The following is a 13,723-nucleotide window of genomic DNA, read 5'->3' as shown; positions in this document are numbered from 1 at the left end:
CGGGCCGCAGCGATGGTTCCCCGGGGCGCCCGGGTCCCCCCGGGGCTCGGCGGTCACCCTGCCGGCGCTCTGCTCCTGCTCTGCTACCTGGTGAGCGCCCGACCCGGCTCGGGTCCTGGGGACGCGGTGGGGGGGACGGGGCGGGGGGCCGCGGGAACCTTCGCCCCCGGAGGCGGGGAGCGCGAGGCTAGTTCTTCTCTCCTCCCTCGCTGCGGGCGCTCCGGGCACCGGCGCTGGGAACCCGGGGCGCAAAGTGGGGCGCGTGGACCGGACTTGCGGGCTACTCCATTCCGCTCCCTCCCAGACTCCCCGTCGACCCTGTCCGGGCCCCCAGGAGACCCCTTCGGGTCCCCCACTCCCTCCGGGGGGCTTCGCCACCCCGCGATCACTCCCTGCCCCGCGTCTCTCCAGATCCTCCCTCCGTCTCTCCCTCCCTCCCCTCTCTTCTGCTCCAAGCTCCTTTCCTTCTGGTGCCCAACTTGGTCTCTGCCACCCACTCCCTTCCACCCTGAGTTTCCTTCCACGAGGTCCTCCTGGCCGGGACGGTTTGGTGCCCACGCGCCTCCCGCTCCCAGAACTCTTCCACTCCTCCTTGGGTCACTCCAGCCAAGTTGCAGATGCCAAGAGAAACCTAGTTTTCCCGGTCCCCGCTCCGCGCCCGAGCGGCGACTCGAACGGTGTCTTTTCAAAGACTTGTGCTGGGCTGTGTTTGCACACTTCCTGGCTGCTGGTTTACTCCTCAGACACACGCAAGAACTTATTTTCTTAAGAGAACCGACTCATTTTTAAATACCAGAGTAACTGAGACCCTCAGGAGGAGGTGTGTGTGGGGGGGGTATTTCTCAGATTCTTTGATGGCTCGCTTCTCTGCTGGTTTTCCATTGCCTTAAATGTACCATAGCAAATTTACACCAGGCAACACCCTCACAGCCCAGCCTACCTTCTGTTCCAGGACCCCGAGGAAACCTTGGGGTTATCTCACTATATATTACTGTAAATATATGAAATGGAAATTGCTGAATCATGAAACTGATGTAATAGGAAATTCACAGAATGCTAAAAAAAAATGAGCAGTGTCATTGTCCAGAATTCTTTTCATTTATGTGTCATTGGCAGTCTTTGGAATCTTTTCTTCAGAGAAGCCAAAAGCTGCTTTAGGAGATACTGGCAGGAATTTGAATTGAATTCTGAACAAATTTGCCACTCAACCCAAGTGTTGTTGTTTTAAACACTCTTTACCGCTTGGATGTTTTATTTCTTGAAGCAAAAAAAAATAAATGTAAAAATGCACATTGTAATTCTGCTGTTTTTAGATCTACCTGTTGAGCAATCCTTGCTTTGACTTGTGTTTCAGAATTAGCCAATATTAAATTTTGTGGCTGAGTTTACTTCATATTTTCATAAGAAGTTGTCAGTTAACATGAATGATTTCTTTTTGGCCTAAGGGATATTGTTATTTAATATTTATGCCACAGGGTTATAGCATGCAGGCTCATAAATAAATCTGCCATAACAAATGACAGGGTTTTCAGTTTAAACAGATGATCCTTGTACACAAGGCGCTGCTGGTTCCCCATAGAAGCAGAAATGCTGTTGTAGAACAGTGTGGGGAATATTCACACACAGGTGGGGGTCTGAAAAGTTCTACATGAGCATCTCAACAGTTCAAGTTCAAAACCTCATGGGCTTCTTAGGCAGTCCATGAGGAGAGATGCAAAGGATGGAGCAAATTCAGAAGTTCTATATGGGCGAAGGCCGGGTGGAGAGAACAGAGCCCTAAGAGGGGACAAGATGCCAGGGTAGATTGGAGCCATGGAAGGAAGTGGTGGGATAGAGCTTTAGAATAAGAGACTCTAACAAATATGATAAGCTAAGCATCATGCCTATAATCCTACCTACTCAGGAGTCTGAGATCTGAGAATTGAGGTTCCACATCAGCCCCAGCAGGAAAGTCCACCAATTTCTTATTTCTAATTAAACACACACACACACACACACACACAAATCTAGAAGTAGAGCAGTGGCTCAAGTAATAGAGTGCTAGTTTTGAGCAAAATAATTTCAGGGACAGCTTCCAGGCCTTGAATTCAAGTCCCAGGACTGGCACACACACACAAAATACTATAGTGTGGAAGATAACTAGCGTATGGATGAATGTCTTGGCAGTCAGAGAAGATTGGGAGCAAATGGAGGGGCCTTGTTGATGCTTCCTGCCTAGGTGGGCTTCCTTCTGATGCTGTGACGATGTAGCAGGGTTTACAGACCCAAGACAGCTAAAGTCACCTTAGGAGGTGGGCTCCAGGCTTTATTCTGAAGTCTAGCCGTGTGCTGTGGATTTTATTCTGCTGTCTGGCTGCATTCTCCCTGATGCTTCTGAAAAGTTAGGCTTCTTGATTGTGGAGAAGGTTAGGGCAAATATAAACATCCACATGAAAACATGAAAGGTCCACAGACAGATGTGAATCCATCATTGTGTCCCTCCTGCTCAATCAAGAATGTGTCTTTAATTGGCAATGACTTGTCACAGAAGATAGGTAGGTGTGTGGAACACAGCAGCTAGGCGGGATCTCAGCCACACAAGCACATGAAGGGGAAAGTGAGTCCAAAAATTTGAATCCACAATAATAGCTTCCGTTGTGCTAAGTCACTTTATAGGCATTACGTTATATTAATTTTAACAGTAACCTTGTAAGGTAAGTGCTGTTAGGGTCTCCTCCATTCCGGTAAATAAGAGAGGCTCAGAGAGGTCAAGTAAAGTCCCTTAAGCCTCACAAATAGTCTGAGATTAAACCCAAGTCTATATATCCTACAGAGTCCTAGCTTTAACCCATGGTAGTATATTTATTACCTTTGGGGATTTGCTGCTTGTAACCCATTCCCCTCATGCATAAATGTACAGTCCATTAGCAAAGTTCTAGCAATTAGCAGCTACTGTGCCATTGGTCAGGATGTGAGGTCATTTCTAAAGTAATCTAAAATATACAAAGAAGGAAGCTGAGTCCACAGAATAGAAGCAGGATGTTAAAGGCAAAAAAAAAAAAAAAAGTAAAAGAAAATATTTGCCATTGGTAATGGAGAGGTAAAAGATTGGGCCTTTATGTAGCAGGAGGCAGCTGGCAGGTTGAGCCTTTGCATTAGTGTGAATGCATGTCCCAAGTGTACAGTGAGACAGTGAGTGTGCCTGGGAATGTTTCAGAGACGAAGTCTGATTTGAGCACCGATTCTGGATTGCCACTTTGTGTTAGCCTGCTCACAAGGACTGGGCTGAGCATGGCTTTTCTGAGCAGATAGCTCTGAACCCTTGCCCTCACGGGCAGTCAGGGTTCCGAGGGAGGGGTGCCTTTCTTCTCCCTCAGCTGGGACAGAGTAACCTTCAGGATCAGCCCACGACAAGTAGTGTGACTAGCTAGGCTACTGCCAAAGCATGAATAATTGTGATGAGGCGTGCAAGATAAGTCGCAGAATGATGCCAAGGAGATTTTTGAAAAGATGATCCCTGGTCCCCAATAACTGCCAGCAAATTCTGAGGTCACCAAAGGTCAACAGGCAGAGAGCCTCCTCAGAGAGGGCAGGCGCCCCCAAAGCGAAGGGTAAGGAAATTGCTTCTGCCGGGGTCACTGGCCTGACAGTCCCACTCCGTGCAGGATTCTTTTTCTCCCTGCCTACCAGATCCTCCTGCCATTTTCTCACACCATTGAAATCGACTTCCTCTACGCCTAGCTAGAGCCAGCCTGAGTCTACCCCAGCCCTGCCTGTGACAAACAAGCTTCTAGAACGAAATTCTGGCCATCCCAACTCTAGTCTCGAATGCATAATTTTTTTTTCTTAAGTGAGAAAATAAGTCTCACCACAGCCAATACTGGTGTCAACCGTAGTGCTGAAATAATCTGAGTGACCATTTGAGCTTGTTAGACATCTAGGTGACAAAGAAACCAGAGACATTAGCAGCTCAGATGTGTGTAGGGATGGATCGTTAGCAAACGCCGGCTGGGATACAGTCTTGTACTGGAGTCTCTGCGAGTGCCACACGGCATCCGTTAGCCACCCAGGAGTCTCTAGTAGCCCCTTACTATACATGCAGTGCAGGGTGTAGGAAGAGCAAAAGAAGATTAGAGACTGTTACTCGGCTTGGGAAAACGTGGTTGTGTTTTTGAAATACAGAGACCGTCTCCTAATTCCGCGTCCTCCAGTATACTAACTGGAGCTGTAACATTTTCCCCACCAGGGTGTCTGCCTTTTCTGCCTTCTATTTCCCCTGGCTGCCTGTTGGCAAGAGCATAGGAGCAAGGGGAAAGGTAGAGGAGAAGAAATAAAAGAACCCAGGCCATTCACTGAGAAGATAGATAGACTTGAGTGCACCATAAATAGCCTAAAGTGAATTTAGTTATCCTCTCTATTGGCTAGTCCTGTCCCTCTGAGAGTAGAACTGTGGGGCAGAAGGGCAGTGAGGAATTATAGTCTCTGCTTTGGCAGCTCTTGCCTACCAAAAGAAGGGGCTCTTCCCGGTGGCAAGTTGACTCCCCTAGGTGTGTGAGACTGTGGGAAAGTTACTAACTGTTCTCCCTAGACTGGAAGCATACAGATGAGCAGGAATCTGAGCCCTCTCTCATTTTCAAGATGAAAGTGATAGTTCCAGATGCTCTAACTTGTAGCCAGAGAGTGGTAACAGGCAAAAGCTAAAGAGTGGAGAGCATCATTTCGGGTGTTTCTGGAAGGCAAGAGGCAAACTAACTATCTTTGCCTTTAAATCCACATTGGTTAATGTGGATTTGATTTTTTGATTCTGCTTTTCAGAGGCTGGTTGACCCTGTACAAGTTACAAATCCACCTGAATCTATTCCATGCCCTCAGCTGTAAAGTAAGAATGTTGTTCTCCCCATAGGCTTCTAGGAAAGGGTTAGGTTTGTGAAGGTATACACGAGAGGACGTGGTTAAACATGAGCAAGTAAGATGATTTTATGTGCTTGTGCTAATGGCTAGCACACAGTAGGTCCTCCATGAAATAAAACCAGATCAACTTTAGTGATCCAGATTCAATTGGAGTCAGAAGGAAAGAACTAAGTAGGGGACAGGGGGAGGGGATCTTACTCAACTAGGAATATTGACTACTGTCATGAAGATGTTTTTCTCTGGCTAGCTCACTTTGGGAAAGAGTGGTTCTCAGCTAAGAACTGTTTCCCCAGGCACATCTTGAAATCCATATTAACATCATCTTGTCCATTCTACTTAAGTGCATGCTTTGTTGACATAAACAGATTTTTTTTTTGCTTATATCTAGTCAGCAGAATTGAAAAGAAAGAAAGAAAGAAAGAAAAGGCCTTTTAAGCCAATACAGTTACCTTGTTGACCTATAGAAAGCTTGATCCAGCCAGCTTGAAGAGAAAAAAACCACCAAGGCTTTCTTAGGTGACAGAGAGAAATAAGCAGGGGTGAGAGAAACAGACATTCCATTACTGTGTTCATATCTGTCCTATTTACATGTACATATGTGTGCAAGTGACCTTCCCATAGCGAGATGTGAACGCTTTAAGATTTTCCAGTTTTGTTCCTGCCTTCGATACTAAGTGGACCATAGAGAGAAAAGGCCAAGTTTCCCAGATTCAGTGCTAGAGGGTCAGCTGAATAGAGTCTGTCCTTATTGATTTTGTTTAAAAGAACCAAATGCAGTCATCCTAAAAGAAGTTTAGGTTGCATTGTCAGTTTTTTTTTTTCTTCCAGCCGGAAGATACATGAATTCATTTGTGTTTTTGATTTCTAACCTGAATGTATGCACCCAGCTCTCCAAATGTGAGTCTTCTACTATTCACATGCATTAGCCGGTCCATTTCTTTATTTTGTAAAAAAAAAAAATGACAATACATACACCATTGCACAAAGGCAAAGCCTGGACTGTTGTGGCTGTACATTAGGTCTTACTTCTGCTGTCCACAGATATTTGAGAGCTCAGATTGCTTTCAGTTCCCAGCTCCAAGTAGCCAGGGCAGACCCGTGGTTTTGAGTGAGAGCATCTACACGGCCGCCTAAATGGCATTATGTGAAGAGCCCGCAAGTGCCCTCTCTCCACCTCAGATCTCTCACATGGAGCTGCAGTGCAGTCGAGCTGGGCTTTTTTTTTTTAAGGCATTATCTCTCCAAGCTGACATAGGAATGCAGATATGTGACATTATTTCGGTATTTATTCATTATCACATTAACATGGACACATTTGCCATGGGAATAGGAGCCCAGTAGAGGGGAAAGGAATAGGAAAATTTAAACTTTTAATTTTACATTGTTAGTGTGGAGAAATGGAAAAAACTCTAGAATATAAGGTTGCTGCCTGAAAGATCTGGAGGAACAAAAGGAGCATGAGGTTCCTCCCAAATGGGTTAAGTGGGGACCAGAGTGCCATCTTCTGGGAATTAATAGTCCCCAGGGGCTTGGGCTCTTTGGAGGGAACTGAAATGGCTGAGTAGAAAGTAGAGAGGTGTCTTGCACCTGCAGAGGACTTGGGGCTGAAGGGGGAGGTTAATGGATGCCCAGGTTGATTCGGATCTTTTGGTTTCTAGGCAGGTACCCCAGGGCTGGATCATTGAGGTACCAGGCAGGAATACCCCTACCCATGCCCAGAACTTGATACCAGCCAGGATCCCACTACATTCTTACAGCATGTCAAGTCTGTCCTAGAAACTGCCCACACAAGGGCATAGACTCTGTCTTCCTAGTTTCTAGACACAAGACTATGTGAATAATTTTTAACCTCACGCTAATGCGACTTGGCATGTGAAAATACCTATAGAGGTTGGACACGTGTCGTGCCTGTAGCCGGAACTCTTCAAGTTAATTGCCTTATTTTCCTGGCAGGAAACAGCTTATAACCACACACATGACTTGAGCCAGGAAATCAGCTTCAGCTTAATCAATATTTAGAGTGTGATGTGTTGCTAATCGGTGTTGGTTTTGTACATAACAGAGGTAACCACAACTCATAGTGTAGCAGCTGCCCACTGGGTCTGGTCCAGCCTGTGAGATGCCAGCTTCCTTCATGACAGGAACCCCAAAGATCAAGAGTTGTGAGGCCTGCTGGAGGGATTCAGGCTCTGCTCTGCACCCACCACATAGGATTATTTTGAGGCCCAGATGAGGGCCTACACAGCACACTTACATTCCAAAGCCATTGTCCCTTCCCTTATGTTGCTCTTCCCTCACACTCTGGCTTTTACTTCTTGAATAAGCCATCACAGTCTGTGAAATTATCTCTCTCCGACTAGCCTAAAATAAACAATAGCAAGATGTCAACACCCACCACCTGGGAACTTTAGAAAACTATGGTGTCAAGCCTCATTGACTGCCGAGATATGAAATTGCGCCTAATTGGGTTTCTCATCCCATTTCTCCCAGGTGATAATTCCTTACAAAGCATATCTTCTGTCACTTTGTGCACTTCAAACCCTACCTAGGATAATCTCATGGTAATCTAAAACAGTGGCTGGCAAACTATGGCCCATAGGCCAGTGCAGCCAGCTGCCTATATTTCTAAATGAAATGTGGGACCACACTTCTATTTGTTCCTGTGATGCCCCTCTGGTTCCAAGTCATCCGAAACACCTGGAATAAACCCTCCACATCCATGGGCTCAATCCTGAAACTCAACCAACCGAAAATCGAAAATATTTGAAAAGTAATTACTTCTGTACCAAATATGTACAAATTTTTCATGTCATTCTCTAAAAACTGTAGTCCTATAACTATGTGCATTGCATTTATTTTGTATCGGATAGTATAAGAAATCTAGATATGAGTTAAAGTATACAGAAAAGCCTGGTATCAGTGGCTAATGCCTGTAATCCTAGCTACTTAGGAAACCTGGACTATTGTGGCTAGAAGCCAGCTTGAGGAGAAAAGTATAGGACACACCATCTCCAGTTAACTAGCAAGATGCCAAACTGGAGAAGTGGCTGAAGTGGTAGAATGCCATCTGAGCAAGAAAGCATGAGGCTGAGTTCAAACCCAATGTAAGTGAATGGGGTGGGGGGGAGAGGGTACTATCTGCTATAGTTATTTACAGAGAATCTCAAATGGAGAATAATGCCATCCATAGATGATCTAAGTGACATACACAATTTTATATTCAGCCATTACCATATTAATAAAAGTAAACAAAAGCTGGGTACCAGTGGCTCATACCTCTAATCTTAGCTACTTAGTATTCTGAGATCTGAGGATTATGGTTCAAAGTCAGCCTGGGCAGGAAAATCCATGAGACTCTTATCTCCAATAAACCAGCAAAAAAAAAAAAAAAAACCCAACCCCGAAGTAGAGGTGTGGTTCAAGTGGTGGCGTGCCAGCCTTGAGCATAAAAGGCTCAGGGACAGAGCCCAGGCCCTGAGTTCAAGCCTCAGGACAGGTACTAAATAAATAGATAAATAAATAAACAAGAACAAGTGTGATTAGCTTAAATATGTTTTAATTAACTTGATGTATCCATCTATTACCACTTCAACATGCATTCAACATAAAAATTATTAAAAGATAGTTCATAGCCTTTTTGAAATTAGCAAGGCTTTGAAATCTGGTTTACTTTTCCCCTTCCAGGCTGGCTTAGTGAGGACCAGCCACATTTCATTACTAGTGGCTCCTCCACCTTGCCAGTTAACGTATGTCTGGACTCTGTATCTTTGGGTATGCTTTTGCACTTGAGGTGTGGAGCCAGGTAAAAACAAAATAATCTTCCCATGAATGTATAGAGATTTTCTTTGAAAGCCGGGCTCGGGTGGCTCACACCTGTAATCCTAGCTATTCTGGAGGCTGAGATCTGAGCATTACAGTTCAAAGCCAGCCAGGGCAGGAAAGTCCGTGAGATTCTTATCTCCACTAAACCATTAGAAAACCGCAAGTGGTGCTGTGGCTCAAGTGGTACAGCGCTCGCCTTGAGCTGAAGAGCGCAGGGACAGCGCCCAAGCCCAGAGTTCAAGCCCCACAACCAACCAAAAAAAAAAAAAAAGAAGAAGAAGAAAGAAAGAAAAAGAAAGATTTTCTTTGAGCAAGGATTTGAAGGCAAGGCCCCAGAGAGGGACAGCAGGTGTGGAATTCCTTCACCCACTGTGTTAGGAGGGTGACATTTCTGGCCAAGCTGACTGGCCAGTACATTGTGCTTATTAATGCAGAAAAGTATGATGGGGACATTTTTGGCAATCAGATGTAAAAGAACGAACGGGATTATTACTAAATGCACTTTGCAATGAAATCTAATGAAATCAAATGGCAGTTCTCCAACATGCTGTTTTAAAAGAGTATTTTGCTGAAGTTTGTAGTATTGGCATTAGAAATGTGCTGGAAATGAAACAATCAAAACAGGAGCGAGAACTCGACCAGGGTGAGTTTTTCAGCACTGTATAAAAAGAGTGTGGAAGAGGTGTCTTCTTGTGCAGGAGCTAGTGGGGAGGCCTGTCGTCCCTGCCCGGCTTAAGGTGCATAGTGGCCTAGGCTTTTAGTGGCTGTGGAGAGCCATAGCTGTGGGTGAGTTCTGACGCATCCCAGTGGCTTGATTAGGTGCTGTGATTTAGCACACCTGGTCTTCCATTCATCCAATGACGGATGTGCCGTACGCATGCTGGGATGGTGGGTGTATCCCTTTATGTGTGTGCATGCAGAATGCAACCCAGACTTCACAGGGCCATGAAACTCCATCTTGCTCCCAAGTGGGTAGATGATGGAAAGGTGCCAGACTTTAGGCTGGCCTCTGCTCTCCCTCCTCCCCCCCTTCCTCCATCCCCCCCCCCAAGGTGAGCCACGTGGGAGACACTTGTGGGTTGTCACTTCCTCATCCCCTGAGAGGGGGCAGGCGGGGCACCTGCGAGGGCCTGTGCACTCTAATTCATGCTCTACTTCTAATTATAAGATTATTTTTGTATTTGTTTTCTCCCTGTAATTTGGCAGTATAAATGAGAGCATGAAACAATTCAGTGGGGGTGGACAGTTTTGGCTCGTACTATTTACATATATTTATTCCCATAAAATTCTCAGGATGGATGGAAAGGAATAGCCACCCCTTCTCTCTTCTGCCTTTTCCAGAAACTGCATTTCCCATGTGCACCTTTTCGTTGGATTGCCCTCCACCCTTTTTGAATATTCATGTGGTTTGAAATGGAAAGAGAAATGAGACCGGATAACACACAGCTCTCTCCCTCTTACTGTCTCCTGGTCAGTCACCTACCTCCTCCTTATCTGTGGTCCCTGGGAGCAATACCTGCCCTTGTGTATCAAGTGGGCTTTTCTTTGTGGGGATGGCACTAAGGACTGAACGTGGGGCCTTTCAGAGGCACTCTACCAGCTCAGCCACACCTCTAGCCTTCAAGAGTATTTTTAAAAACCACGTGTGTACGTGTGATCCATATCATATTCTAAACCTACTAAAAACAACAGTAGCCTTACCCCACCCCCCCATGCCCTTTAAACACCATTCCATTAGTTGCACATGAAGTTGCTCCTCTTTTCATAGTAGTATAGTACTCCGAGGACAGATCCGTTGCAATTTATTTAACAAGACCTCCTTTGATGGACATTTAAACTTCCCATCTCCTGTTGTGACAAATACTGCTGCCATGAAAAATCTGCCTACATCACCTTCTGCCCTCCTTCCTTCCCATCTTCCCTCCCTCCTACCTCCCTTGTTTCCTTCCTACTTTTGATTACCCCATTGATAGATACTTGAGTTGCTTTTAGCCATTAGGAATATAAATATTTGTTCAAGTGCTTATTTTTAATTTTTTTGTATGTATACACACAGAAGTGGAGTTGCTGGATTAGAGTCTATAATACCTATTTGTTTGCTTGTTTTGTGCTGGTATTGGAGCTTGAACTCAGGTCCTGGGCCCTGTTCCATAACTTTTTCACTCAAGACTGGCACTCTACCACTTGAGCCATAATTCTACTTCTGTTTTTGTGTTTTGATTTTTTTTCTGGTTAATTGAGATTAGAGTTTATAGACTTTCATGCCTGTGCTGGCTTTGAACCTCAATCCTCAGATCTCAGCCTCCTAAGGAGCTAGGATTATAGGCATGAGCCACTAGCACCCAGTTTACTTATCTGTTTTCGAGAAACTTCCATACTGCTTTCCATTGCAGCTACTACATTTTAAGTTCCCACCAACCATGCATGGGGGTTCCAACTTCCCTACAACCCCATCAATGCTTACTTTCTGTTTTTCTTTCTTGTTATAGAAACTATACTAATAGATGTGAAGTGGTCCAAGGTGACCTTTACACTGTTGTGTTTTGAATATGTGAGCCACAGCACGTTCACAAGAACTCTTAGCCACACACATTTCAGAACCTCATACTCTAAACAACACCTTGATTTCATAGCCAAACTTCCTGGATTTCTTCAGGAAGAAATGCCCACAGTGAGAGCCCTTGTCATTGAAAGAAGCAACAAAGTGAACACATAGCTACAAATCTCTCTTGGCACAGGTAGCTTCGTTCATGGTGAAAAGATCAGACAGCCCAGCTCCTGATCCAGGAGTGCCTGTGGGTGACCTGGAGTGGTGGAGACCCCCCGCTGGCCCATCCATCTTGTAGGCTTGTCCTGGCCCTGCATTTGCAGGGCATAAGAGGGCCAGGTTGGCATCTTCAATAGGTTTCTAAAACCATTCGAGTTGGTAGTGTCTGGCCACCATTTGGCGTCAGGACAGTAGTTTGCAAATGTCTGAAGCTGGGTGTCTTCTGTTCCCTGCAAAGCAGCTTTCTCTGCTGCTGGATTGCTCTGGAATTACTGCGAGGAACTTTGAAAGTCACATTTGATCAACAGATGTTACTGAGCCTGGGGAGAGAGATCAGTGTGTGTGTGTGTGTGTGTGTGTGTGTGTGTTGGGTTTCTCCAAATGTTTAGTAATCCATTGCTTCACATTCATTACTTTCTGTCAATTTATCCAGGAAAAATAATGATTCACACAACTATTAATATGATGATCCATGTGTGCGTGCGCACATGCATGTGCTTGTGCCAGTACTAGAAATTGAACTCATAACCTCACATTCTCATTTGTCTTTTTCCAATTAAGGCTGGCGCTCTACCACTTGAACCACACCTTCCCTCCACTTCGTAAGATCATGATTTTTTTTAACTTTCTGTATCTTGCTTTTGTTTTTTTCTTCACCTTTCCAGAATGTTGTTCCATCTTTGGGTAGGCAGACTTCCCTGACTACCTGGGTGATGCCCAAAGCCGAGCAGAGCACGACTTACAAAGACTTTATTTCTTTTACTGCCTTTGAAGGAAGCGTGCGCAACGTGTCTGAGGTCTCGGTGGAATATTTATGCTCGCAGCCTTGCGTTGTTCATCTGGAAGCCGTGGTTTCCTCCGAGTTCAGAAGTAGCATCCCTGTGTACAAAAAACGGTGGAAGAACGAGAAACATCTTCACACCAGCAGGACACAGATAGTGCGCGTGAAATTTCCAAGCATTATGGTGTACAGAGATGACTTCTTCATCCGGAACTCCATTTCTGTCTCCGCGGTGATACTACGGGGCTGGATTACGCACCAACACCACGGTGGAGACTTGAATGTTAAATGGGAAGAACACTTGCTCCATGCAGTGGCCAAGAATTACACGCTGCTGCATTCCGTCCCCCCTTTCCAGCGCCCCTTCAAAGACCACCAGGTGTGCCTGGAGTGGAACATGGGCTATCTTTGGAACCTTTGGGTGAACAGGATCCCCCAGTGTCCTGTGGAGAATGGTAGGTCATTGGCTTTGCTAGGAATCCTATCCATCTGTCTTTATAGATGGCAGGAGAAGGTTCTTCAATTAGCAGTGGGGTTGCGAATGCAAATGTAGGGGGTGCATTTGGACTTTGGGGACAAGAGGAGAAAAGAAAAAGGGGGAAGAGAGGAGGAAGATGAGGAGAGGCGATGAATACAGGGAGGCTTTGAGAAGTTCAGAGCTGAATTGCTGGCTAAGAACATGAATGCTCCCAGGAACAAAGGCTGGGAACTCTTCCTCCAGGCTCTGGCCTCCCCTACCCCGCAAGTTTCAGCTGTTTTTTTTTTTTTTCCAAAGAATGTTTTATCTCAGAGGAAATACAGCCCTGAAGGAATCCTTCTGTTACACAGGGAAGTTGGAGTTCAGAACGCTAACTCCTGCCTGGGTCTGCTTCTATGTAACGATAGAACTCTTTGCATGACTCAGTTTTCTGTATTTGTAAAATGGGAAAACAATCCCCTCAGAGAACATGGAGGGGATTCATGTCAGCACTCATTAAGATGTAGTGATGGTGGTGACAGAGTCTATATTCTGCATGATATCCTCACACTCACCTGGCAGATCCCCCACAGCACAGCACAGGAGACCTCGGACCCTTCTGTGTGGGGACTAGAGATCTCTGGTGCTACTTAGAATTGGGTCTGAAGACCTGCAGGTCCCAGGAGTCACCTGGCTGTGGGGGTGCTGAGTTTCTGCCAGTTCTGCCCCCCACCTGTACCAAGGAGTGAGGCCAGGCTGACACTCAATCCCTCGGCCAAGATCTGGTATGCTTCCTGTTAGCCTGAGAGAATTCCCCAGAGCTTTGTTTGGGTTGTCCCTTAGCTTTTCCATTCAAGGGTAGTGCTCTGCCACTTGGACCAGCCACACTTCTGGCTGCTGGGTTGTGAATTGGAGATAAGAGTCTCACGGACTTTCTGCACAGGTTAGCCTCGAACTGTGAGCCTTAGGTCTCCGCTCAGATCCAGAGTAGCCAGGACTATAGGCA

General features: G+C 45.7%; 1 protein-coding gene across 1 annotated transcript in view; it reads left to right on the top strand.

The window, feature by feature from the left end:
• The first annotated feature begins 9 nt into the window (after positions 1-9).
• Positions 10-13,723, top strand: part of Sel1l3 (sel-1 suppressor of lin-12-like 3 (C. elegans)) — a 113,206-nt gene continuing 99,492 nt past the window's right edge. Inside the window, exons 1-2 of the mRNA XM_013008872.1 lie at positions 10-90; positions 12,145-12,715. Of these exons, the coding sequence (XP_012864326.1) occupies positions 13-90; positions 12,145-12,715 (649 nt within the window). The 5' untranslated portion in view covers positions 10-12. The remainder of the gene's footprint in view (positions 91-12,144; positions 12,716-13,723) is intronic.

This window comes from Dipodomys ordii, unplaced genomic scaffold, assembly GCF_000151885.1.
Source record: "Dipodomys ordii isolate 6190 unplaced genomic scaffold, Dord_2.0 Scaffold8, whole genome shotgun sequence".
Classification (NCBI taxonomy): domain Eukaryota; kingdom Metazoa; phylum Chordata; class Mammalia; order Rodentia; family Heteromyidae; genus Dipodomys; species Dipodomys ordii.
The sequence above is the reverse complement of the archived record's forward strand: the minus strand, read 5'-3'. Positions and strand labels throughout refer to the sequence as shown.